The sequence below is a fragment of the Panthera tigris genome, chromosome B1, assembly GCF_018350195.1.
Source record: "Panthera tigris isolate Pti1 chromosome B1, P.tigris_Pti1_mat1.1, whole genome shotgun sequence".
Taxonomy (NCBI): Eukaryota; Metazoa; Chordata; class Mammalia; order Carnivora; family Felidae; genus Panthera; species Panthera tigris.
Genome location: NC_056663.1, coordinates 197,631,812 through 197,659,671, shown reverse-complemented (window position 1 = coordinate 197,659,671; position 27,860 = coordinate 197,631,812). Strand labels below are relative to the sequence as shown.

General features: G+C 51.6%; 1 protein-coding gene across 5 annotated transcripts; it reads right to left on the bottom strand.

The window, feature by feature from the left end:
- Positions 1 to 443: 443 nt before the first annotated feature.
- Positions 444 to 27,831, bottom strand: ZBTB49 (zinc finger and BTB domain containing 49). Of its 5 annotated transcripts, XM_042984939.1 has the most exons (8): positions 26,850 to 27,451; positions 20,044 to 20,213; positions 16,928 to 18,027; positions 14,420 to 14,466; positions 7,067 to 7,140; positions 5,440 to 5,522; positions 5,187 to 5,348; positions 444 to 1,574 (listed from the first exon to the last, which is right to left on the bottom strand). In XM_042984939.1, the coding sequence occupies exons 2-8, from the start codon at positions 20,193 to 20,195 to the stop codon at positions 901 to 903; spliced, it is 2,292 nt and encodes a 763-aa protein (XP_042840873.1). In that variant the 5' UTR covers positions 20,196 to 20,213; positions 26,850 to 27,451; the 3' UTR covers positions 444 to 900. The 5 variants fall into 5 exon arrangements, with proteins under 5 accessions (XP_042840873.1, XP_042840871.1, XP_042840874.1 ...); XM_042984937.1 differs by lacking the exons at positions 14,420 to 14,466; positions 26,850 to 27,451 and adding an exon at positions 27,721 to 27,831 and having other exon boundaries at positions 16,851 to 18,027; XM_042984940.1 differs by lacking the exon at positions 5,440 to 5,522 and having other exon boundaries at positions 16,851 to 18,027; positions 26,850 to 27,454.
- Positions 27,832 to 27,860: the final 29 nt, after the last annotated feature.

Genomic DNA, 27,860 nt, shown 5'->3' with positions numbered 1-27,860 from the left:
GTGTGAGCTCACTCGGATAGCCTAGCGACGGGTCTACGGACACAACGCGCTCAGTCTCGCAGAGGCCAGCACGTCCGCCGGGAAGGGGAGGGGGAAGCTCATTCAGGCGCCCGCCTGGCAGGTGGACCTGGCAAGTATCTTCAGGGGGATGGGGGCATCTCTCGGGCCTTGCATCAGTGCCACAAGATTCTTACCTCATACCGCACAAAAGAAAACCCAGAGGAGATCCTGGGGGGCTGAGCAGCTTGCCTGTGACGCAGGCAGCAAGCGGGAGCCAGGACTCGGGCCCTGTTCCGGTGGCTTTGGAAGCCCACGGCCCCGGGGCAGCCGGACTGAACCCAGGACTCATCCCCGCAGGGGGAGCCCTTCTTGCCGTTTACTTTTATACGCACCGGGGTCTTTAAATGAAAGAAAATGCTGGAGGAAACACACAACATTATAGAGAAAGTCAAGTTTCATTTATTCCAATTAAATTATAGCACGGGTTTCATATACAAATAAAATTTTTGCGTAAAGTACAAAACGCTACAAATTTCAATCATGTAAAAATGCAAAAATATTTGTGTTTCTGTATGTTTTCCCTCGAACACGACTCGGGGTGCAGCAGGGGGCCCAGAGCGTGCCCGCCGTCGTGCCCGGCTGACGTCAGTGGGCCGGTGTCTCGAGCCGGTAGCTGCTGCCCCTGGAGCCCTCCGGTCCCGCGTCTGTGTGCGCGGGGAGCCGGCAGGCCTTCCCAGATCCTGGGCTCCAGATGCTTCCGGTTATCAGCCACCGGCGGCACAGGGGCGGCCACAGGATCTCGGGCTGTTGGGAAGGGGCCGGGCCCCCTCCCGCGGCGCAGGGACGCGCCTGCCGAGCCGAGAAGATGCCGCGGGGGCCGGGCCGGGCCGTCGCCGGCCGTCACTGGTCCAGCTCGTTTTCGTTCTGCAGGGTCTTCATGGCCAGCCCCCAGAGGGTCATGCTGGAGAAGAACTGGCCCTCGGGGTTCCTGTAGGGCGTGGAGGCCGCGCGGCCGCCCGGCCCGTCGCCGCAGGGGGTGTCCAGCGCGGCCGGGGACGAGCGGCCCAGGGACGGGCTGTCGGCCGGCAGCGGCTGGTCGCCGGCGGAGGCGGCCGCGTCCGGGTAAGCGAACGTCTGCTGCGGCGCCGGCTGCAGGGGGCGCTTGGCGAGCTTGCCGGGGTCCGGACCCAGCTTCTCCGGGCCGCCGGCTCCGTGAGGCTCGACCGCGGCCCGGAACTTGCAGTAGGGGCCGGCAGCGTGGCCGTCAAATTCCGTCACGGACTCTCCCACCGGGTGCACGGGGAGCTTGAGCGACGCGGGCATCAAGGCGACAGGCACGTCCTGGGAGAAGGCATCCGAGCCCTGGGACTTCTCGAGGTCGGAGGCGTCGAGGGCCTGCGCCAGCTCGTCCAGCGCATCCCGGCGCGCCTCGGGCCTGCAGTGCGTCCTCTTGTGCCGCCGGAGGACGGCGGAGCGCGTGAAGCACTTGCTGCACACCTCGCACGCGTACGGCTTCTCCCCCGTGTGCGTGCGCACGTGCCTGCGGAGGTCGCCGGAGCCCCCGAAACACTTCCCTGCGGGAGGAAAAGGGGGTCCTTTCAGAAGCGGGCCTTCTGCAAGCACCGCCCCGCCCCTGCCCCCTTCTAAAACCCAGAGCGGCTCTGCTTTCACTGCTTTCACGGGCACGGAGTCGAGCCCTCCCGTCACCTGCTCGCCCCGGAAGACGCTCGCGTTCTTCTCCAGCTGCGTCCCTCCGACCCGCGGCCTTTTGGCGGTGGGCACCTCAGCGTGAGCCTTCGAGGGACTCTGTGTCCCCGCAAGGGAGCGCCTCGCCGGGTAAGCGGAGGTGCCTGCCCCTGCCGGCCCGTGCCGGGAAACCTCGCCCGTTTTGTTTAAGTTTTCGCAAATGTAACGTGGCCGATCGACAATTTAGAAACAGCTTTTTGCTTTTAACATAATTTTACATACGCTTCTCCTGGTTCTAGTTCCATCCTGTGTATATGACAGAGGTGGGGGGGGGGGGGTCAACTTCCATGATGAGAGTAGGTAAGATCGGAAGACAGAAACCAACAGACAGCCTTCCAGAAGACATCACATGTTGACAGAGGACTGAGAACTACGCAGTTACGTAGATGCCTATTTAGAGCTTCGCCCTGACCCGCGTGAAGGTGGAACGCTCAGCTCCGCAGCGCCCGCCCATCAGGCAGACCAGGCGTCGACGTCCACGCGTTACAGGTGTACCCTTCCCCACGCAGGATACCGAAGCTCGCCACAGTGACCACAGTGACCCTGTGTCCTCACGTCTACACCGTGCCCTGAGCGTCAGGCTCAGTCTCTTTCACTGAACAACACCGTCTGCTATGCTGTCGCTATACCACACAGTTTATACAGACACGTGACATGTCGTGGACTCGAGGCCTCAGAACCCGTCCTCGATCTCCTGCACGTGTGGGCGGTCTCCACCTGTTTGCTACTATACTTCATGTTCAGTCACCATCTTTCTTTACACTGTTGAGGATAAATTCTCAGTAATGGAATTACTGGGCAGATGGGAATAATCTTTTCTAGGGTCCTGAAGACGTGAACTTTAGCCACAGTAGAGTTTCCCCAGGAGAGGACCGTGGCTAGTCTCTCTCTTTTATCCCAGAGGCAAGACAGGGGGCCAGACTTCACAGCCATCCTTGCCGTGAGGACACCATGGGGCAGCACCTGCCTCCTGCCTGGGGAATCCGGTGACAGACAGCCGGCTGGCCGTGCTGGCGGCAGAGAGGACGGTCACCGCGCACGGCTGTGGCCCGCAGTCCCAGGCAGTGCAGGACGCTGCGTTTCCATGGATTCAGCGAGGGTGCTCACAAGCGAGCTGCCTGGAGCCATCTTCAGTCCAGCCTGTGAGGACTGGCCAGAGGGGCGATGAGACCTCAACAGAGACAGTCTCCTGGGAATAAACTGCTAAAACCCAGGGCTAGAGGAAAATGCATGTCTGCACCTTGGAAAGTGCAGAGAAATGCTGGGAAAGGAAGAGAGGGAAGGGAAGGAGAAGGCAGTCTGGGGAGGGAGAAGACAGAGGGAGGAAGGGTGGAGGAGGGACAGGGAGGAAGGTGGAGGAGGGAGAGGGAGGAGCTCTCTATTCACTGCAAAGCCCAGAATGTGAAGCCATCTTAAAACTGAACCTGTCTTCTGAACTCAAGGAAATGAAAACACACACCCACACAAAGTAGTATGCCGATGTCACAGCACACTTGCTAAGTGAAAGCAGTCATGAAAGGCCACATGCTGAATGATTCCGTTTATACGAAATGTCCAGAACAGGCACATCCAGAGAGAGAAAGCAGATTAATGGTTGCCTAGGCTGGGGCGTGGGAACGAAGAATGACTGCTAGTGGGTGTGGAGTTTCTTTCTGGGGTGATGAAAATGTTCTAAAATAGACCATGGTGAGGGTTGGGTTGTGCAACTCTGTGAGTAATATACCAGAACCACCGAACTGTTCGCTTTAAATGGGTAAAGTTTATGGTATGGGGCTTTTACCTCAATAAAGCGGTTACAGAATTTTGAACCTGTCCTATAAGAACGAACATTCTTGCGCTCTCTTTCTCTTCCCCTGGCCCCAGGCTGACCTTATCAGGGTCAGAAACCATGGCTAGTGAGGGGAGGGAAAGGGCTGGAAACAGAAGGTGAGGCAGGCAGGGTCCTCCTCTGCTTCCTCCTCTACGGGGGTCTAAGCCAGCCCTAGCCGGGGAGGGAAGAGAGAATTTAACCTTAAATCAAGTTGACAGCTGTAATAATCGTTTGGAACTGACATTTTAAATTAGTGATTTGAGACTGCATTTGTGATGTAAAGTAACAATTGCTTTCCTTTTTTTTTTCTTTTTTCTCTTTTATTAAGAGAGAGAGGGAGAGAGAGAATCCCGAGCAGGCTCCACACTGTTAGCACAGAGCCTAACATGGGCGGGGCTCGATCTCACAAACCGTGAGATCATGACCTGCGCTGAAATCAAGAGTCAGGCGCTTAACCAACTGAGCCACCCAGGTACTACCAATTTTATTTTATTAAAAAAAAATTTTTTTAAATTTATTTCTGAGGCAGAGAGAGACAGAGCCTGAGTGGGGGAGGGGCAGAGAGAGAGAGAGGGAGACACAGAATCCGAAGCAGGCTCTAGGCCCTGAGCTGTCAGCACAGAGCCTGACATGGGGCTCGAACTCACGGACCGCAAGATGGTGACCTGAGCCGAAGTCGGACGCCCGGCCGACTGAGCCACCCAGGCGCCCCACTTTTATTTTTACGAGTAATGAGAAGAGTCATGGAGTTGCCTAACTTTGTATCCAGGAGATGAGATCTGTGTACAATTTAAGTGGGAGACAAAAACAAAGGTACTTTCTGGCTACAGCCCAGAAGTCCTGCCCTGTTCCAGATTCCAGCTCCAGTTAGGAGGAGGCGCTCCGAGCAGAGCCCAATTCCAGCCTTCCACAGCAGGACTCTGGACGTTCTCCCCGTCTGTTCCACACAGGAAGTCGTAAAAATCATTACTCACTGATTCCTCCATGACTCAGTCGGCATGGTCAAGTGCTCGTCACAGGCACGCACGTGTACACATGCACACACACAAGCACACACGCACACACCCTCTCTCCTTCAGAGGCTCAAACCCTCCACGATCACAGGGACACAGGTAACTCAGAGTCCGCCCTCCCTCACCTGGGCGGCGAGGCCCCTCAGAAGCGAGGGCCGCCAGCCCACCCTCCCCTTTCTGGCCACTTCGCTGCCGCGTCCTTGCGGAGAGAAGCGCCCTTTGCTTCACCGTACGTGACCCAGAAGCCCTCCCTCTTGACCCCGCCACGTGCTCGAGATGCTCCGGCAGGACAGTCCGCCGGCAGCCCCCAGGCCCTGCCGTCGAGGCGGCTGTGCTGACGCCCGCTGCTGCACACCTCGCCCTTCCACGCTTTTCTGTCTACGCCCCGCGGACCCGGCCAGGAGCCCGCGGCAGCCGGACTCGGCCGTGCCCAGAGCACCTCGGGGCAGCTCTGCGAACGTCTGACACGCGAGCCCAGGGAGGGATGAGAGGAGACCCCGCGGGAGGGGCGAGGGGACAGCACTGCTTCTGTGTCACCCCCCGAGGAAAGGGAGGCGAACCACGCAGTGACAGGGCGGGCACCTGGGGGGCCGCGTCCGCGGGCGTCACCCACTCACCGCAGGCGGGGCAGCCGTACGGCCGCTCACCCGTGTGCCGGACCCGGTGCTTCACCAGCTTCCTCCGCATGTTAAAGGACTTGCCGCAGTCATCACAGGTGAACACTTTGTCGGCCGTGTGCGTCTTTCTGTGCTCCTTCAGGTTGCTGAAGTTACTGAAGCCTAGAGAGACCACAAGAGGCGTTCGGCTCAAGGACTGAGGCCGTTTTCATCAGCGGTCTTCGAGAAAGAAAAGGAAAACGCTCAGCAGTACCTCGCCCACAGATGTCACACAAGTGTGGCTTCTCTCCCGAGTGAATAATAATGTGGCGTTGGACGTCACCAGAGGCTGCGAACCTGCCGTGACATTCGGAAACTCAATTAAGAATTTCTTTCCACATTGGTGCACATCTTTACAATTGCAAGTCACTGAGGGGGACGGATGGGCTGCTCCCCACATCCCTGCAGAACGAACCAGACGTGGCCTGATTTCATTTGAAATGTGCATTTTTAAAAATCTTTACTTCTTTTCTCTTTTTTACAAGAAAGTAGAAAATGATGCAAGTGCTTTGTTTCTGAATGACTGGTTTTTTTTTTCTACCTAGTTTCGTCACTCTTTCTTCTTCAGAGATGGTCACCGAGTTGGCTCAGGGAGGTCTCGGCCACAGAAACACGCTTCCTTCCCACCACACCTAATTGTACAACTGGCTCTGTTTGCAACGACACGTGTATGGACATGGTTTTAAATACACGCCTTGCTTTTAGAGGGAGTTCAGAAGGCTCACATTTAACCCACGTTGTAAAACAAGGCCAAAGGGAAGTGACACCATCTGAAGAAGCGGGGGCGCACTCCGGAGGCGCCCGAAGCGAGGGGTGTGCGATACCCCCGGCACGAAACGTGCCCGCGGTGCTGAAGCGGCCACGACAGAAAGGGAGACGCGCCAGGCCAGGCAGCCTTTCTTTCTCTGTTTTCTCCCATCTGCAGAGACAGCGGTTTTCCCGGACCTGAACAAGGGGCGCTTCTTCCTCCAGCGTCCGCACAGCACGTGCCGCACCCCGTACTGGGGGACTTTGACTTGAACTGTCCCCAAAGCCGTCTCTGCCCACCGCCCTTGACTATGAATTTATCGCAGGCAGAACCTGTACTGTTTTTGTTCCCTTCTCTTTTTTAACAAAGGCTTTACACCCACCGTGGAGCCCACGTGGGGCTTGAACTCACACGTGAGCCCACGTGGGGCTTGGTCTCACTCTGAGACCAAGACCTGAGCTGACATCAAGAGGCTGATGCCTAACCCACTAAACCAGCCAGGGGCCCCTATACTGTTTATGTTCCCACCACAGCACTTAGCGTACAGCAGGTGCCGAATAAATGTTGGTTAAATAAATGAATGACTGAAGCGCTGTGGCTGGTGCCTGTTAAAAGCGTGCAGACTCCAGACAAGCGGCCCAGGGAGGGCAGGAAGGTCCCCACTGCGACTCTGTCACAAGTCACAGCCCTGCCCAGCTGGCCACTCGCACTGCTGAGCTCTCAAGGCCTGTTTCTGACTCAGCTCAGGGCCCTTCCAGCCCTTCCTGGCTGCGAGTCTCATTGCCCCTCCCATGACAGTCACCTCCACGTCCCCATGGATCTATGATCTATGTTAACAGACATTCTTGGAATGAATGGAAATTTTAGTATAATTTTGTTTCATGTAAAATCCCATTTCCTAAGACTCTGTGTCCTAGATTTTCTTTCTCTTAATGAACATTTCTCTTTCTTTTTGTTATGGAAAAGCCGGAGGGTCTGACTTTACCTGCATTCCTTAGCTACGCGGTGAGCCCACAGGGGGCCCAGAGAACACCGAACTCAAAGACAGACACGAGTTATTCTTTACAAACAGAGGAACAAGCCCAGCACTGACCTCTTTCCACAGATTTCGCAGATGTATGGTTTTTCACCAGAGTGCCGACGTAAGTGAGTCTGCAAGTTACCTGCCTGTAAGAGAGGGGAGGAGAAAACGCATACCAGTAATGACCAGTTTTCTTGAAGGTTCTGTAAATTCAAAAGGAAAACTAACAGACTGAGCCAGGTCCTGGTCCAACTTTCAGGTGAAGATTACATATGCACAGCTCAAAGCAGCCGCGTGCAGGGAGACCAGGGACAGCCCCGTCCTCACTCGGGGGCCTGGGCCTGCCCAGCAATCTGCAGATCACACGGACATGCCTGATGGTGCACTTCTGACCCCAGTGCTCCCCGTGAGCCCCTGGCTTGCCTCACGGGTACGCGCTGTGCTGCCTCCCTGGCAAATGGGCCCCACACACTGTGGGGGCTGCTAAGCTTGTATTTCAAACAGACCTCGGTCCGCTTTACCTGGTGTTTTTAACTTGGACCATCTATACGCAGGCATCACTTGGAAACAAAGCATCTGTCTGTACTTGGTTATTTCAGGATTCCTTGTTTCTTTTTTAAAAACATGCTTTGGTTCATAAAGAAGGTGAGACACGTGCAAACAGCACTTCCCCTGGGCTCTGTTGTGCTGGACTGGGCCGTCCTGTCTTTTACCTTTGTGCAAAAATGCAAAGCAGGAGACTCAGGAGCCGTTTCGCTGCTGGGCCTTTTATGTTCCTAATTGCTGGAACTAGCAGGGCTTCGCAGAGAGTAACTTACTTCTTTTTTTATTTTCCTTTCCTAATTGAGTTTTTATTGGTTGTTCTGAGGATCAGTACAGACAATTCAATTTGTACACAATTCTTAACGTACGTACCGAGAGAGAGTAACTTACTTAAATGGGGATCGCAAAATAGGTTTCCATGCAACGATCAATAGGAAATCAATATTAACTTGCCTCAAGCACATTAAAGTTGAAACTGCAATCGCCTTATACTAAAAAAGCTCCTGGCTAATGTTTCAAATTAGGATTTGAAAACAAAAGCCTCCACTGCTGGAATTTAACTTAATAGACTCAATCTGTCATTTCCCCTCCTAATTTTTTACAGTGTTCTGTTATAAAGACACTGAAACGAATGAATGTGCCCGAGGGTAACAATGTGCCGGCATTATGCACAAAATAAGCCAAAAAGAGAGAATGAACAGTAATGGCCAACTAACAAATTTGGCTTTGTAAATCTGCAAACTAGATTTTAAGTAAAATGCAGACAGTTCATGGTTATACGCTTGAAGACGGTCTGAAGTCCACTTCTGAGTGGAAACTTACAGGTACAAAAAGTGTGGTCTGTGGATTTCATGTTACAGAGCATGGAGATTCTGTGAGTCAGGCTCTGGGAGATCACACGGGTAGATACTTCAGAATATGATAAATATGGCTTCGAAAAAACTCAGGTTTACTTGAGGTAACGAAAGAGGAAGAATTTGGCAAAACATCGGTAAATACCTAGCTTTTAACAGAATGACTATTGACAACAATGAAACAGTAAGTGCCAACAGCCGTATACGTTTCGTCTGCCTGCCCTTAACACACATCACTAAGCTGCTCTTAGTAATTAGGTCTCTTTTCTAGATGAAAAACTCAGATTCAGATAAATAAATAACTGCCCCTGTTACACAGCTGGGCCAGAAAGTAACATGGGTTTGTGGGAGTCTGAACTCACAAGTTTCTGTGAATAAACTGGCTTGTGTTGACTATTTCGTACAAGAGTCACTTGGCTGTTGGGGAAACAGCTCCTGGGAGGTGAGATAATGTACCACTGTTTTAAGTCAGTCAATTCCAAATTCCAGAAAAGCCCATCAATTATATAACAATTTGAACAGCACCATCGGCTCATCTGTTAACTTAGGTCCTTCTTTTTAAGTTACTTTGTAAATGATGTATCATGACTGAAATGCATTCTCTGAGTCAGTGCTTAGCAGCACTGAGCCCTTGCTTTTTAACTGAAGCCTCACAATTACTCGTTTTCAAAGCAAGTATAATCAAATGATCTTCCACTTAACATAGTATAATAAGCAGTAGTAAAACAACCCCTTGAATTTTTTTTTTTGTAGCTATTTAATAAATAGAAATGGATCATGAAAATCTTTCCCCAGATAAAGGAGCACATATTGATCTGGCCGATGGTATAAAAGCAGATGAAACACTGAAAGATTCAGGCAAAAAAGTCCAATAATGCATTCAACGATTTATGCCAAATGACACAGCAAACTGGGACCCAGAGTACTTGACCTTTACTGAAGCATCTTTATTTTTGGTAAACCGTGCTTCACTCTCTTGCTCATTACATGCTAAGTACCCGCTCCACATCTCGGATGGAACTCTCTAGCAAGCGGCAGCAACAGTGACTGCTACCGATGATTCGGAGGTTACCAGGAATGAAGCGGCTGGGTTAGCGGCCGCAGACAACTTGTCACCTAGTCACAACTCCCTTATAAAGTAGTAGCATCGCGGTCTACGGAAAAGCAAACGGATGCTCTGGAGGGAAGCCATCAGCCTGGGCTCCGACAGCCGGGATCAAACATCCTGATTCAGGTCTGTGGACTCCCAAGCCTGCGGCACTCACTGTGCTCAAGAACGTCAGCAGCAAAGGAGGCTCTACTCCTTCTAAGCAGATATTTTAAATCAGGAGGGAGCTGTCAGAACTGGGAACAGAAAAACTCTGCTGCAGAAAAGAACTAACACCTGATTTGAGTAATTTAAAAAAGAAACCCTTTCTAATAGGCACGAGGACGTGAGCATTTAAACCCGAGCAAACCAGACACATATTCTCTATCAGAACACTTTTCCAGCGGCAGCTGATTATTCATGTAAAAAACAGCTGAGGAATCATACCATCTTAGAGATAAAAGGGATCTCAGATCTTAAAAGTCACCTAGTTCAGGAGTTTTGGGACTTTAGGATTTCACCAAATAACAAAAGTTAACAGGGAAAAAGAATCTGGAGATTAGCACAGAGATGTCTCCTAAACAACGCGAGTGTGGGACATACTACCTCAGGGCTCAAAATTCAACAACTTAGGAAAAGTTCATCAAAACACTCTTACTCTTGCATTTTCCCCTGGACGGGCCCAAACCCTGTCACCTGTGGCGTCAGGCTGTGTCCGTGCCCGGGGGGAGCACACTGATCTCCAGGCAGGCCCCCTCAGTTGCGCCCCGCACACGGGACACCTCTTTCCGGAAAGCACCGACTGCACCAGTCACTCGAAGTTTCCATTCCTGCCTCTTTGGAGAGAAGACACAACTCCAGTCCTCTCCCGAAAGACAGCTCAGTGCACAAGGTTTCCTCTTCCCATTTCTCACGTCACAGATGTTCCAGACCTGCCCCTACCTCACGTCTCCTCCGGGTGCACCTACGGGGCCGGGTTCTACCCCGCACGGACACCCTGCATTCGGACAGAGCCTCACTCATACTCTAACGCATGCGGGACCCCCAGTGCTGAGATCCGCGCACAGACCGTGTCCACAATTATATTAACAGGTGTCGTCTGTTGCCACAGTCTCAAATTACGGTAGCTTTGCAAAGCTCACGTATCATACTGCTTACGGACTCAACAGCAAGGTTATGGGTAACTTCCCCCCCCCCCCCCCCCACCGCCAAGACTGACTCTACTAAATATAAATTGAGTAAACAGCATAAAAGATTAATTCTCATTGGTGAATCTGTTTTCTCACTTTCGAGACTTCCAGAAGGGAAAATATTTACAAACTCCCTTCCACCAAAGCAAACATTCCAGCAACAGCATGGGAGCACTCCAATACACCGTAACCGCAAACATTTGCTCCAGCTCATTCTTACTGGACACATCTCCAAAGGCAAGGGAATTAAAAGCAAAAATGAACTATTGGGACCTCCTGAAGATAAAAAGCTTCTGCACTGCAAAGGAAACAATCAACAAAACTAAAAGGCAACCGATGGAATGGGGAAATATATTTGCAAATGACATATCAGACAAAGGGCTAGTATCCAAAATCTGTAAAGAGCTCACCAAACTCCACACCCAAAAAACAAATAATCCAGTGAAGAAATGGGCAGAAAACATGAATAGACACTTCTCTAAAGAAGACATCCAGATGGCCAACAGACACGTGAAAAGATGCTCAACGTCGCTCCTCATCAGGGAAATACAAATCAAAACCACACTCAGATACCACCTCACACCAGAGTGGCTCAAATGAACAAATCAGGAGACCATAGATGCTGGCGAGGATGTGGAGAAAAGGGAACCCTCTTGCACTGTTGGTGGGAATGCAAACTGGTGCAGCCACTCTGGAAAACAGTGTGGAGGTGCCTCAAAAAATTAAAAATAGATCTACCCTATGACCCAGCAATAGCACTGCTAGGAATTTACCCAAGGGATACAGGAGTGCTGATGCACAGGGGCAATCATACCCCAATGTTTACAACAGCACTTTCAACAATAGCCAAATTACGGAAAGAGCCTAAATGTCCATCAACTGATGAATGGATAAAGAAATTGTGGTTTATATACACAATGGAATACTACGTGGCAATGAGAAAGAATGAAATATGGCCTTTTGTAGCAACATGGATGGAACTGGAGAGTGTGATGCTAAGTGAAATAAGCCATACAGAGAAAGACAGATACCATATGTTTTCACTCTTATGTGGATCCTGAGAAACTTAACAGAAACCCATGGGGGAGGGGAAGGAAAAAAAAAATGGTTAGAGAGGGAGGGAGCCAAAACATAAGAGACTCTTAAAAAATTGAGAGGGTTGATGGGGGGTGGGAAGGAGGGGAGGGTGGGTGATGGGCACTGAGGAGGGCACCTGTTGGGATGAGCACTGGGTGTTGTATGGAAACCAATCTGACAACAAATTATACTTAATATAAAAAATAATACAAAAAAAATTAAAAAGATAAAAAATAAAAATGACTGCCTGCTGTAAGGCGGAGACGGTCAGCGGGCACTACTTACAAAGTATCCCTGTATCCACAACGCGACAGCTTCCTCAAGGCCAGAGACCCCCAGGCTTATCAAATGTCTGCTTGTCTTTGGGGCTCACCTGAGCAATCTCGTAACATCCTTCACGTCTTCATCACCCACCCCGAACACCGCTTCTTCCAGGCAGAAACGAGCACTCGCTTGTCTTTGCCCATGCTGTTCCCTATGCATATTTCCCCAGCACACCCCACGCTTGCCACAAACACTTATTACTGAGTGGTTTTTAAACAGAAGTCCTTGTGCACAAAAATTTCATAATTTCACTACGAAGTAAAACAGCAACACGCATCTGAAAACTGCAAGTATACGTAATCCTATGTTCACAAAACTCCGACAAAACCACAGACCCCAGCAGAGGAGGATTTCGGGAGCGGCAGTCATCAGGGCCACCTTGATGGGACTCCGGAGGGCAAGTGCAGGACGAGGTCTGAGCAGCGGTCCTCGACCTCAGCCACACTTCCAAATCGCTGCACTAACACATCCCTACGCTCGGGCCGCACCCCAAAGCGACCAAATCGGAATCTCTGGAGGCCAGACCTGCCACCGATGCCGGGAGAGGAGGCTGAAGGCTGACTACGGACGCTTCAATGTCCGGTTCTCTCTGATTAGCAAAGAAGGGTCAGGGAAGGATCCCATGCAAGGAGAGGACAGCCCCTAAGGCGTCATCACATTTTAAACGTCCGAAGGGCTTTCGTGTCCACTGTTTCATTTACTCCTCCTGACACTTGCATGAGGTAGTACGATCCTGATTTAAGAATTAGGACAATGTGGGCCAGGGAGTGATGGCTGCTAATTGTTAACAGTCATTAGTCCAAGTCTTAGGTTCTCCTCCACCCCAAAGCTGTGAGGTTAAGATGGTGGGGGGGGGGGGGTGCCCTGGGAAGACTGGTCTGCAAGAACAGAGAGGGCGGCCCTGGGACGGGAGATAATGACGCCCCCCTGAAGCACGAACTACGTGCCAGGCAGAAAGGAGTTCTTACTCCTCCTAGCTCGTTTACTCCCCAAATGCTCCCCAGGGTCAGTCATCTCCTTTCCCTGGTTTCACAGACAAAGGAAGCTGACGTTGTAAAGGGTGGGGTGGCTTGCCCGAGGTCACGGAGTAGCAGGCCAGGGGCGGGATCCAAATCCACACCGCCCATCGTGGTGGCCACAGCTCGGAAGCCCCAGGCGAGGCCATCCTGAAGCCGCCAGGGCCTTGAATAACTGGCAGCTGGAGGAGAGAGGACTCCCCTTGCTTCTCAAAAACCTATTGGACGCAGTGTGGGTGCCAGAGTTCTCCTGGACGGCAAGTGTGGACTAAAGACGCAAAGGCAGGGGTCCGGACTCGGTGAACCCCTGCAGGCAGGTGGCAGTGGGAGGGAAAAGCCCCTGAGGGCACAGGTTTGGGGGTTGGGTGGGGGGGGAGAACGAAGGGGACCCCGGAGAGCTGGCTCCGTGGGGGATGTGCCAGAAGACGGCGCTGCCACGGAGGTTCCGTGCCCTGGAGAGCGCTGCGGCCAGCGCTGTGGCCTGGAGGGCTCTTGGGTCAGGGCCCAGCCCAGAGTCCTGGCCCTGGTAAAACAGCGTCTGCACGAGCTACGACCGGATCTACGGCACCCGCCAGTGGAACGACGGCGTGCGGTGGCTGCGTGCGGTGGCTGTTTCCTCGGCGGGCCCGTGTGCCCGGGGCCGAGCAGCCGGCCTCGCCCACCCTCTAAAATGCCAGCGCCCGGCACGTGGCAGAGAAGCAGGGCTCTCCCTCCATTTCAGAAGTGGGTTGCCACCAGTCTACGTTCAGAATTTCCTCTAACACATTAACTCTCTAGGGGGTGTTTATGTCCAGTGCCCAGATCAGCACGCACAGGAGGGACCAAAACACTGGCTGGATGGGGAGACTTTATACGTGTCCCAATGATCATTAAATAGGGGTCAGCTGAAAGGTGGGCCAAGCAGGAACGAGAAATTCTTGCTCTGTTCCCCGCATCCTAACAACTGATGTGCCAGCCGGAGGAAGGGGACATTTGTCCTGGACACAGCCCGGCACTTGCGGCCTCCAGGTGGGTGGGTGCTCACTGTGGTTTACCGGAAAGCTCGTTCACGAAAGAGAAGAAACATACCAGGATCGGACCCATCCTTAAGTGGGGGGGGGGGGGGGGGGGGGGGGGGGAGTTCACACCCTTACAAAAAATGCTGTTTTTCCCCTGATGATCTAAAAATTTGTTTTCCTTAGAAATTATTTTCTTCCGATTTAGTGTGAGGTCAACGTTAGACACCACCAGAGCCTTCTCTCAGAAGTCCAAATGTAGGTCTTATTTGTAATAATAATAAAAAAAGCACTGGGTTTCGGGTTTCCAATTATTAAAGTAAATAAGAGTATTCCCACCTGAGAGAAATGTTTCCCACAAATGTTACATTCAAAAGGTTTCTCACCTGAAACAAAACAAAATAACAACTTGTAAAATCATTAGTCACATCGGCACCACAATTTTGTTTAAAATGTTTACACCATCTCCGCTGCCCTCTCAGAAGACAGCGTCGCCTTCTTTCCCAAAGTACGAGCGTGGGCAGAGTCCCCACGTCCTCCCGATTGTCCCGCACCCCCTTGGACGGCGCAGAGGCGATCTGCCGGACAGCAGCGGCCTGCTCCCCTGCCCTTCGGCCTGAGTCCTTTACCACCAGTTTCCGACACGGCCGGGGAGCCTCATTCGCACCACACGAGGCGGCCACACAGGGGTGGACTTCAAGCGTGCCAGGGAAGACCCCTCTCCGCCGCCTTTCGGTGGCTGACGCACGCTTACAGGGGAAAACAAGATTCAGCAGGGAGACGCGCTTCCCTGGCCACCGCTGGCCTCTGCGTCCTGAAACAGAACAGACGGGCGACCTCTGTCCAGAGTGGACGCCACCCCAGGGGAACCACCGCAGCTCTGACCCGGCGTAGAGAACAGGAAAAGCGTACTTCAAGGTACCCCCTGTGGCTTGTAAAACCTACTATGCTTTGAAGACCAAGAATCCCCCTCAAATCAAGTGGTTTCATTAAGATTCTTTTTTTTAAACATGAACGTTTCCCTTCTTCCTGTGTTGCTGAGGTTTGGCACCTTGCTAGCTCTCTGAGCTCCTGCCAGGATATTTTTTGAGTTGAACGGCTTCCTAAAACTGTTCAATGGCTTCCTCAAGGACAAGCCGGAAGTTCCGACCCTGAGTAATTATAATCACACGAATCCTGTATTTGGTGTCTACATTTACGTCTGAAATTATGGGGAAGACGATCATGTCAAGTGAAAGACCCCATTCTGAGTTACAACAGTTTGAAACGAGAGGTCACCAGTCGCCGAGACTCACGAGTGACCGGGGCCAATCACCCTACACCAGGGGCCTCCCTGTCTGCTCTCAGGACCCCTTCGCACTCTGAATAACTGATGGCCCTAAAGAGCTTTGGTTTACATAGGCTACATCGGTGGGTAGAGCCCACGTCAGAAATGGAAACGGAGACCTTCAGAACACGCCATCAAACCTCTCGGCGGCCACCAGAGCGGCCGCAGCCTTTAGCTGACTCCACTGTGTGCCTGGAGCAGGAAAGGCGAGGGCAAGTAACATCGCAGACTCTGATGGAAACAGTTCAGGCCCCACAGACCCCCTGGAAGGGCTCCCCAGACCGTAATCAGAGAACTGCCTGCCGCCTTCCCAATTTCTGTCCCCGTCAACACCTGTGCACGGCTGTGTGCTACTGGCATCCGAAGATGTTTCCTTTAAAGCTAGAGAGAGATGTTCTCAAGTAAAAATCCTAACGATCGTTAGGCTCCAGGAAATTTAAGCAAACAGAACGACCTAAAACAAGTTCTTTTCAGGCGACGCTGAGCCAACGATACTGCCTTCGCGTAAAATAATTCTGAACCACTACCACCAACGAAAGCACTTTCCATGCAAACACATGAAAATGAAGGGCTGCCATATAGAAGTCTCTCGATAATGCAACGAGGCAGCAAACACCCAAGCCCGTGGGCAACCCAAAGTGGTAACAGAATGGCACGTGGACATGATCACAATGGCCCAAGCACCTTAAAAGCAGTTATGCTGGAAGCACCCGTTAGCATATTACTTCTCATGCTTATAGGGGAGCTGTCATTAATTCACGTGCAGTAGAGTCACCCAGTTTAACTACAGGAAGGAAAGTAACACGTAAGTGTCGTATAACGGAAGTCATATGACACGTAAGTGTCGTATAACGTCGTATACGTGGCACTTAGCATTTGGAAAAAATAAACTTTCTGGAGAAAGGACGAGGTATGAATTAGGGTACTAAGCCTCTGAAAATTCAACGTTCAAAATGGAAGAATTACCATTTGAAAACCAATTATCAAACGGTTAAAGCTGATCCTTATTAAAAAGTGTACCTCTTCCTTCCAAACCGCAATTTGAAACAATCTGATATTAACATGGCTTCCCAGAGACCTTTTGCTATCACCCTCAGTTATTTTGGTCTGGATGAACCTACAACATCATGCTTTAAAAAAATATAAAGTTCATCTAATTCTAAAGAGCAAATACAGCTTATCCGTTTTAGAACATATCTGAGATTTTCAGCGCGTCAAAACAATTCGCTACGCTTCTTTAAAGCTGGAAGGTCTATCACACAAAGCCACGGTTAAAAACGAAAAGCGTGCCATCTTTTGCAACTGGTTCTGCGAAAGCGTCTACAGAACTCCGAGACCGTTCTTTAAGAGTGATCACCAACAACGTCAGAGAAAGAGCAGCTAACGCTCCTGGATTTTCTGGGGGATTATCAACGACGTCATCGCAACAGCAAAAGTTCTTACAAAAGCAGAGCGGGCAGTGATGTCTGAGCGTCTGGGTCGGGTCCTTTCCTTTGCCTGCGGGCACTGAATCAGTGTACCTGTGTGAGACCGTTTGTGAAGCTCCAGGTTGCTTGGGTGTTTGAAAGGTTTCCCACACAGTTCGCACGCGTACTGTCTCTGTGGCTGCAGCGTCTGGGACTGGTCCTCCAGCGCCGCGGGGTCCTCGGGCCGCTCCGTGTCGTTCACGCAGTTCGAGTGCTCAGAGCCGATGAGCTCCCCGCCTCCTCGTCCCTCAGCACTGGGGCCGCCGGCTTCCTCCCGCGCATCTGCGCCGGCAGGGCCTGCCCGCTCGGTCACACCGTCCTCCCGCCTGGCTTCAGACGCCGGCTCCGCGGGTGTCCGCGACCTGAGGAAGTTGAGCCTCTTCAGGTGGATGGCCTTTTTGAGCCTCATCTGCTTGGCCGGGGGCTGGCGCGTGCTGTCGGACTCCGGGTCCGGGTCCGGCTCACTCAGGGGCGGGGCCGAGCGGTGCGGAGGCAGGCGCCCCGCAGGCCCCGGCCCACACCCGGGCCGGCCGGCCGCGCCAGGCTGGCGCTCCCCGGCACCGAGGCCCGTGGGGGTGCTGGGCGGGAAGGGCGGCTCGCCCACCCTCCCGTGACCGGGACAGGCAGCCTGTTTATAGTGCTGCTTACTGTAGAAGTTTCGGAGTTTGTGGCAGTAGCTGTGCCTGAGAGGCAGCTCTGGGCCGCTGGCCTCCAGCGGACCGGGCGCCGGTTTGGGCGTGTCGCCCGCAGGGTGGTGAAGATTAACTGACGGGGGAGCGTGAGAATGGGGTTCATCCAACACCTTGCTCTGCTGAACCTCCGCGGGACACTCCTGCAGCAAAGGAGGAGGGTGGTTTTCGCTGCCGACACAGTGAGCGTCAGCAGCCAGAGCGCTCTGCAGGGAGAATGTACTGTTACAGGACACGCCAGGGGGCTGTTCCACAGCGGCCGATTTTAAAAACGTGTGACACAGATTCAGAACGTTTTGAACCTGCAAACACTGGGCTATGTCCAGCACTACTCGTATGTTGTCCTGGTTAAGATCTAGATGGGACGTGTACATGAAGTCCAGGATCTGCCCGATGCCGCTGACGTTTTTAACATCCAGGTGAAAAACATCACTTTTTTGGCCTGAAGAATTCTGAAAGAGGCTCCTGATAAAAGAAAGGATAGCTGTTTATAGTATGATTACTTTTTTCTTATGAATAACACTCATGTTAATATTCAAGAATACTATCCTGTAAATGCTGAGATTTATTTTTTGTTACTAATTTCACTTTACAGAGAGTGTGAGAGGGGGAGAGGGGCAGAGAGAGAGACAGAGAGAGAGACAGAGAGAGAGAGAGAGAGACAGAATCTTAAGCAGGCTCCGCGCTGAGCATGAGGCTCAATCCCATGACGCTGGGATCATACTGGAGCTGAAATCAAGAGTGGGATGCTCGACCAACTCAGCCACCCAGGTGCCCCTACATGCCAAGATTTTTAAGTGAAGTACATTTTAATCCTTTAAAAACTGTTGGCAAGCTGTTCAATAAAGCAATTCAGATGAATTAAATTAGTGTGCTGGATCTTCAACCTTCCAAACAGATCTCAAAGTAAAATTCTGAAATATACTCATCGTTCTTTTCAAAGTATAATTATCCATATGTATGATCGATTGCATACAGATAGAGTATAGCATACAGGTAGAGTATTTCATATCTAGTCTGGCAAATTATACTTCAGACCATAAAACACATAACAAAGACATTTCTACATCGAAGTGCCTTAAAAATGTCTAAAAATAAAAATAACCATAAGAAACCAACACTCGACACTCATTCTGTTTTTGATTTTAGTTTGTTTAATTGTGGCAAAATATACGTAATATTTACCATCTGATCCATTCCTAAGTGGTTACAAATGTTAAACACAGTTCCAACGGGAAATCCAGTGGCATGAAGTACATTCACATCGCGGTGCCCCCATCACCACTGTCCATTTCCAGAACGCTTCATCTTCCCAAACCGAAACTCTACACCCACGAAACAATTCACTTCTATTCCCCCCCCTTCCCCGCCCAGCCCCTGGCATTACCACTCTACTTTCTGTGTCTGTGAATCTGACAACTCCAGGGACTTGATATACACTCGTTTTGTAATCAGATCTGTTAGAGGTTTCTCTGCAACCCAACGGCCCACAAGCCAGCAGTGAGAACAAGAAGAGCCCTAGGAGTGAATGAGGGAAAAGGGCACAACGCCCACGTGCTTTATTCTGCACACGGTCAAGTTGCAGGTGAACGAGTTTGTGCTGCATCTAAACCACCAAGCTGGGTCAGGTACGTGGTCTGGCAAGTTTGTGGACCTTTTCCCTAATCCAATCACCTGCTTCCCCAAAATAGCCTTCAGCTCTGTTCCTGCCTGAGGGAAGCATAAATTAAAAAGGGGCAGGGAAAGCAGAGTCTGGGACCAAGTTGCACAGGGACAAAAAGGGCTGATTACCTCAGTGAGCTGATCCGTTCATTACAACACGTACTTAGACCATGGATGATGGCGGAGGTTTAATTTGATGGAACGATTAAGTCAGGTTCCATATACGATTTACAAGAGCAATGAAACGGTATGCATTTTAAGGGGAAAAAAGGTACCAAAAAAAAGCTTCAGTGCTTACAGAGAGATAAATCTCAGCTACTCAGAAAATGTACGTGGAACACTTAACTCCAACAATGTCTAATAACCTAAAAATGACCATAGGAAGAAATAAATTCAGTTCAAACCTGTTTTCTTAGACTATTCCAGTGAAAAACAAAAATGAAAATATTTTAATAAAAAACAGTATGTAGGGTGTTTTCCCCCCTTCAGTTTCTTATCACAAGAAAGTTCTTACCAGGAATTCTATTCTTCAATCTTTTCACCACGAAAGGGTAAGAAATACATACAGAAACCTGACATTGATTAGAGCTATTAAAGACAAAGTGCCAACATACTTGCAATCAGCCCAGATAGTTTTTGGTCAAAAGGCTCTTTTCCTCTCAGGCTGCTCTAAATACAAAAAGCAAAACTTGCGCCAAGTGCTACAAAAGGTAAGAACAGGTGAGATCCAAGGAGAGAATAAAAATTTAGTCAACACACAGCCACGCTACGAGAGCTTTTTCTCCATACGGTTAGAAGAACAAAGTCTACAACACGTACCTGAAATACTGACTGAACGCTGCTAGAACATTCTTATGCGCTTTGAAGCAGACCCCTTTCACCACCAACATGCAGTCACAAAGCAGGCCTTGGATACGCTGCTCGTGCAGTTGCTGAAGGAGGTGGCAGCTGTGGGTGGCAACCGGGTCCATGCTCAAACACCGGGAGACCTGCGAGGAAGAGCACGAAGCAGACCGTGACCCGGGGGTGACTGGGAGCTACGTGGCCCCAGAACCCGCGGACTGACCTGCGGTTCAGTCATGGCTCCTTCAAACAAACCAACAACAAGCATAAAAAACCTTGGGCCTTACGCATCGGGACGGGTGCAGTTTCACAGAATTACCTGCAGTGATGCAAATGTTCCGTATCTACACCGTTCGATACAGCAGCCTTAAGCACTTGAAATGTGGCTGGTGTGACTGAGGAACTAAACCTTTCATTTATTTAAAGAGCCACGGGATTTGACAGTGCAAATGTAGACTACGACCACGCTAATGCTACATGCATTTCTCTTGTTTCGACTTTGGAATAATTCAACAACAACAAAGCGTGTGTATGTAAACACTTAGAAGGGCAGCAAAAAGCCAAGTGGATAAGATCAATCCGTATTTACTGAGCACCTATACGTGGGGTGCTGAATTAGAAGGTGAGGAAAATTACAAACTTACCTGCAGAGATAAGGTGTAAGTCAAAATAAATTAACTTACATCACGAGACACTAATAACAAAGATCTCACAAAGCAGCACGTGTACTCGTCTGCTCCTTCCTGCCTCTCCGCTGGGGTGCTACCTTAGCAAACACCCGTCTTGCACGTACCCGACGTGCACAGACTAGAAAGCGTTAGGCACCTGCTGAGCTTGAGAGCGCTGAAGCCAAGGGAGTGGCAGGACGGGATGTGCCTGTGTGTGTCAGTGCTTGTATGTGCGTATGAGAGAGAGAGAGAGAGAGAGAGAGAGAGAGAGAGAGAGAGAGAGAGAGAGACAGGGAGGGAGAAGGAGAGAGACAGGGAGAGGGAGAGAGGGAGAGGGAGGGAGAGGGAGGGAGAGGGAGGGAGAGGGAGGGAGAGGGAGAGAGAGAAGGGGAGAGGGTCAGACCATGTAGAATCTTACAGGCCTTTTCAAGAACGCTGACTTTAAGACTGAACGAGATGGGACACCCCCTTTCAGACACGGAAGGTCTCACATCTCTTCAACCTCTCTATGTGCCAGGTTCTAGGGCTACAGCAACAAACCAGCAAACATACCAAGTCCCCGCCCTCACGAAGCCTAAATTCTACTAAACACACACACACACACACAAGTACACGACACACAACCACACAAATACAGTACTCAGACACCTGAATACACAGGAGAGGAAGGCACGGGTTCATGCCAGGAGCACAATCCAGGGAGACACGCTGAAGGGAAGAGAAGTCGTGGGGACAAATGAAGTCAGCCTGGGGCAGGCGTGTGCCTCAATGGCCGTGTGGAACGGTGTGGTCTCTTCGTTCGCTTTCATCCTCAGTGCAGAAGCATGATGGAAAAAGTCACCAAACCACGAAGCCAAAACGAAGCTTTTGAACACAGCCCCTTCTCCCATCGTGATCACCATCGCCTTATCCCCTCCCATGCCCCCTAGGTGCCCACCAAAATACGCGACCTGCGGCTCCCCAGACAAGCTGTGTTGGGGAGAGTGCGGAGCCCCAGCCACTGCTCATGACCTACGTGACTTTGGGCAACGACTCTCTCCACGTCCACGTTCCTCACCCTACCTCATGGGTTACGGAGACAATTGTGAGAACCCACGTGAACATCGAGAACAGCAACAGACATATTAAGTATTCAACAAATGTTCTCTCTAAAGAGCACCCGGAGAGCTTGTGAAAAGTCCCAGTTCCTGGACACCGTCTGGGTTCTGTCCAGTCTTGTGCGGGGCCTACGCGTCTGCACTGCAAGCATCCAGCTGGTCCTGGGGCAGGCAGATTGCAGGACCCTGCCTTGCTCTCTGCCCCCAAAGCCGTCGGTTCTGATACTTCCTGTCCTGGGAATACTTTATCCACACTGGACTCTTCCAAATATCAGGGCTCTGCTGAGCTGTCACCATCTCCTAGAAGCCTTTCCTGCCGTTCGGAAACGTGTTCCTTCCTCCCCAGCGTTTCCTCAAGTCTGGGGTCCCCCCTCTGCAATCGTACGGCACCCCACACCTGCCTCCCTAGATAACCTATCCTTATGTTCCATCAGTTGCGTCTCCAGCTCTGCTGTGAGCTCTGAGGGCACCACCTTATTCACCTCTGCCTGGCACAGAGCAGACACTCACCCATTAAGATCCACGCTGGCTAACCTCTGCTGCTAATGAACGACAGTTAGTGATGTCTCTTTACATCTTTTTGACAACCCCCTCCAGCCCCACAGCTACTCTTCTAGGCCCTTTCCCTTCTCTTCATTTCCACCAGGTCTGTCTCCCTCGTCCATAAAAGTGACTGTGACCTGACTTCACCAAGAAGGTTGAGTCCACAGATAACTTGACGTAACCTGAGTGCCTTTAAATTATTTTCGTAATTCCAATTTTCTCGCTCGTCTCTCACTCGACCCCTTCAGCTTCACAGGATGAAGTGTGCCTTCCTTGCAAAGCCAGCTTTCCTCCTCCCCTTGCCCCCACCACGGGCTCCCCCAGCACTTGGCTTCATTCTCGGCTTTTTCACTGCTTTGCTCTGTCCCCAACTGGCCCACCAGTTCCTGCGAACACACCAAGACTGCCTCGCGTTGAAAAAAAGCAGAAGAAAACAGGACAACAAAACCGTCCCTCTAGGCACATCTATTCATCACAGCGCGTTTTCTGACACCCCTCAAAGCAGCCACTCCACACCCGGCTCTGCTTTCGGAGGACTCTCTTCTCACCTTGCGTCTTGCTACACACGTGCCCGCAGGGGCCGCTCCCCAGCTACAGCCTGTGGAGTGCGGTCTGCGCGCCTCCCTCTGGACACGCCTGCCTCCCCCGGGGCCCTCCTCTTACCAAGCCCCTGATCTGTTCCATCTCTATTCTGTACGTCCTCCTCTGCAAGCCCCTTACCAAGCGGTAATGTCCCTTACGATTCAGCCCCTGGGCCCCCTTCTCTTTCCCATGAAAATCACATCTACTCCTGGCCTTCATCTGCTCGAAGCAGACAACCCCAAAATGGGACACTTCAGCTTTGACCACTAGCTCCAAATGTCCAACTTTCTGCTAACCATCTCCACTGTATGACCCCTCGACTTCGAATCTCTAAAACTCACCCTCGGCTCTACACCTCATTTGGATTCCCCTATTTCTTCACGGAAAGCTTAGTTTCTGACATGTAAAGCTTGGGGTACTGGCATGATCTCCTGGTTTGAGATCAGGGTGGGATTCAAAGAAAACTAGCATTAGAGGTGATGTCACCTATAAAAAGCAACACTAAAGCACGGGGAGAGGGTTTTATCACTTAGACCAAGAATACAGAAAGGGGAGCGTTATGTCAGGTGGTGGGGCAGTGCCCCGTGTTAAATCCTCGAGGGTACCGAACAGCCAAATGATAGAGTACTCAGTTACCTACCCCTGCCCCATCAGTTGCTTGAAAAGAAAAGGATTACTGGCTTATTGTTATTACCTATCATTCACTATTTTCGGGCCAGGAACTGTGTTAAGCACATTCTATCCATTAACTCCAATAATCCGACAAGAACCCTATTATCGGCCTTCTAGAAGAGACGAAATTAAGAAATGGGGAGTTTAAATATCCTGTGTTCCAAAGCCAGGATTTGAAGCCTGGTTCCTAACCCTGGAGCCCATGCTCTGGTGCTATGCTACATCCCATGAGAAAAAGGACATTAAAAATACAACACAAAACCTTCCTCTGTAGGCTTTAACGCTAAAATGCAGCAAATGTTCTCGATCTTTAGACACTTTCCAGCTATATAGAAGTAATGTACAGTTAGAAACTGTTACACAATTTACACGGACTATGAAAATCGTAACTATTCTGTACTACTCAGTATAGTTCTCTAATGGCTTCATGACAGCAATTCTGTACCTCCCCAACAAGATTAGAGAGAGCTCTGGAAAAAGAATTTACATCTCATATTCCTCATGAGTATTAGGGGTGACAAGCGTAAATAACGACGGATCACGTACCTAAGACAGTGATAATAAAGACCCATGCTTACAAAATGCTTCTAACGTGCCATGCACTGTTCTAAGCCCTTTACGCGTGTTTTTTCAGTCCCTATGCTCATCTCATACCCAGTTCATCTCATTTAATTCTCACGATAATCATAAGTACCCATCTTAGTTTATACATGAGGATGATGAGGCACGTGGACCATTAAAGAGGGCTACAACTCTGACATTCCTCCAAGGGGAGGCGGGATCTAGGTCTCTCCCTGCCTTGAATCTGAGCAGCCTGTGTCTTAACCAACAACAGGCAAAAGTGAGGGTGTAAAGCCCTGCTCATTTCTGGGTCTGACAGCTGCCACTGTCTGTCTTCTGGAACAGTGACTCTGGAGGCCCGGGTTGGCTGTAAGGCGCCCAACTGGAGAACATGTGGAACCGGAGAAGGACTCAGCTGAGCCCAGCCTTCCAGCCACCAGACAGCAAAGCCACACCTGACTCTCCAGACCAGCCCCAGCCTCCAGGCGAGTATCACAGGAACTGAAGAATTGCCCAGTGGAGCTCTGCTTGAATTCCTGGCCCACAAAACCGTGAGAGAAAATACGTTTTTAAGCCCCTAAGTTTTGGGGTAGTTTGTTGCAACGCAAGAGACAACCTGACCGGGTACAGAGAAGTCGACACAGCTAGTGAGTAACTGATAATAAGGGGCGGAGTTCGGATTTAAACCCAGGGAATGACCCCAAAGCCCGCGTGCTTAACCCCTACTCTGAGTTCCACTCGGCGGGTGAAAGGCCTTCCTCGGATCCAGTCAGTTGAGGGCCTAGGTGAGCACGGCATGTGCGAGGATGGGCAAGTGCAACACACGGTGTCGCGCTGGGGCTCAAGGGGCACAGACCGATCTCCGTGCTTGCAGCTGCTCGCTCTGTGACCAGGAACCGAGACCAGAGGACACAGACCACATCTGCCTTATGCATCAGCGCATCTCTGGTACCTAGAAGGGCGCCCTGAACACAGGGGTGCTCAATACATAGCGTCTCCACGGCTGGAGACTCTGAGCCTCAGTTTTCTGTATGTAAAAATGGAGAGGTCCCCCACTGGTTAAAGAATTCCCAAGGTATTTCCTGTTTGAAATGCTACAAATCTGCACCGAAATGTGATGGTAGGAAGATGGACGAACTGGACTCAAAGGGAAATTTGGGAAAACTTGGGAAAATATGGGAAAAGAGAACACAGACACACACACACACACACACACACACACACACACACACACACACACACGAAACATTACATGTGAAGAGGTGCTTGTAAAGGGAGTAAGAGCCAGAACGGAATTCTACCCTGCAGAGAGGGATCCTAGAGCAGGGGCCCTTCTGTTCCCTGGGACACTTTTCCAACTGGTCAGATACCCAGAATTTGCAGAAGTTTCTTTCCTGGGGCCACCAACGGATACTTCTCCAAAGGTCCACAGTTCACACACCTCAGCACCCACCTTGCCTTAGAGTGGTCCAACCTTTGTCTTTGGTCATCACGGTTTTCAAATGGCTTATTCCTAATGCCCCCTGCCCCCAATCCCATGACAGAAGCAATGGCTTCAAGCAAGCAAGCCTGGTTGTCTTAGCTCTCTAGTGACTGACTCTAAGACACTATATAGACCGACGCAGTTAAACTGACATTGTGTGCCTGACATGTGCAAGGCGTTGTGAGGATGAAACGCCTGGGCAAGATCTGTCCCCTGCCCTCCACAGGCTGTGTCTCAGTTTTCACCTCATTCGTTTAACTTTATGGAGTGTCACTGTATGCTCCCCACTGAGGGTATGATGGTGAACAACTCACATACGCGGCCACCAGAGCCTTCACGGACGAGGACCTCAAATCCCTCCGTTCTGACCTCAGTCTGTACTTTCCAACAGACTAAGTTCTTCTTTCCAGCTCGTTTCTTAACTCGGGCAAAGCATCCCCTGCTGGGAACTGAAGCTGCCCCCTCAAGCCACAAGGCCTGCCCTGAGCCAGGAAGACGCCGTGTGACTGACCCTAAGACGATGATCGATCTGACCTTCACTGCCCACCTGCACGCATCCGCCAACCTCTGTTCCACGTTTTCCTTATATAAACCTGGAAGCCCTTCCGGCACTTTGGAGACGGTCTTTGAGCCCTAGTCCACTGTCCTGCCCGTGGTGGCCTCCCTGAAATATACTCCTTTCTTGCGTCACCGCCACTCATTTCTCTGCCTTTGGATTTCATCAGTGGTCTGTCTGGGGGGTCCCGAGTCAGGTGCCCTTGGACCCCGGTGCCCCAGACAGAGAATAAACAGGAACTACATGGTCCAGGAGACGCTGAAAGAGGGAAGTGCAGATTAATTTCAAGGAGGAGGGTCAGGGAGAACTTCCTCGAGGAAGAGACATGTGTGCTGAAACCGGAAAATTCGATTTACCAAGAAAGACCAAAGAGGGCTCCCCCTGGGCTTCCAGGGGGGACCAAGTGAAAACACAAATGCAGATGAGCACAAACACCAATGAGACACATGTGTGCCCTGCACACAAAAACACCTCAACTGCCCTGCTTTGAGACCTCAAGGCCATTCTGTCACTTCTGTTGGAAAATGTTTTCTTCCTTGTCCTTCCGGTGAATGCCTTCTGTTAAGGGCTGAATGGTGTTCCTCCCAAAACCCAAACGTTGAAATCCTAAGCCCTAGTACCTCATAATATCTGCGGCTTTGAGATCCGGTCTTTAAAGAGGTAATTACGTGAAGCCATTCGAGTGGGCCCTAATGCAATCGGACTGCTGTCCCCATTAGGGGAGAAAACTTAGACACCAGGAGAGACATCAGGCATGCTCCCGCACAGAAGAAAGGCCACGTGAAAACACTGCAAAAACGTGGGTGTCTGTGGGCCAGGTGGTGCAGCCTCAGAAGAAACCATCCCGATACCTTGGTCTTGGACTTCCAGCCTGTGGTGCTGGCTACGAGGGCTTAGCAAACGGATGCACTCTCCATTCCAGCTCAACCGCGCTCACCTCCGGAGAGAAACCCTCCTTATCACCCCTCCCCCCTCCACGCCGGGTGACTGGAGCGCACATGACCGCGTCCACACCCCGTACACCCCGTAGCCACCCTGTTAAGCGGCAAGCACTTAATGACCGCCCCCGTCTGCCAGCCCCCGCTGAGGGCCAAGAGGAACGGCTGAACCGTTAAGCAAGCGGCGGGCACCGTGCTGAGCGCGGCGCGTTCAGCGACTCCCGGGCCGGACCGGGGACGGAGTCTCCGCGCCCGTTTCACACGCGCGCAGCCCGCGTGGAAACGAGGCCGCGCTTGGCTAGGAGGTCCGCGGCGCTCAGCCCTGCCCGCGACTACAGGGCGACAGACGGGGACAAGGAGCGCGCCACGGGGCCGAAGCGGCGGCACGGGGGGCGCAGGCCCCGCGCCTCTGGGATCGAGCGAACTCCCGCGCGACCCTCGCTCAGCCCGGGAGCGGAGGCGGCGGCGGCTCCGGGCCGGGGCCGCTCCCACCGCACCGCGCTGGGCCCCCACGCCCTCGCGAGGCCGGCCTCCCGGCCCGGCGGCCACCTACCCGCGCCCTGCCCCGCCTGCTCCTCTTCACCGGCCGCCGCCACCGCCGCCCTCAGCGCCGCTCGCCGGGCCCCGCGGGCCGCGGAACCATCCCGACAACGCCCCCTTGGCCGGCGGGATCCGCCTCCGGCTTCCGGGGAC

Coding starts and splice junctions, on each gene's coding strand:
- ZBTB49 (XM_042984937.1), bottom strand. CDS start 20,195: ATGGACCCGGTTGCCACCCACAGCTGCCACCTCCTTCAGCAACTGCAC. Junction 18,028..20,043: donor GCGTTCAGTCAGTATTTCAG/GTACGTGTTGTA, acceptor TTCTTTTATCAG/GAGCCTCTTTCAGAATTCTT. Junction 1,575..5,186: donor GTACGGCTGCCCCGCCTGCG/GTGAGTGGGTGA, acceptor TTCCTCCCGCAG/GGAAGTGTTTCGGGGGCTCC.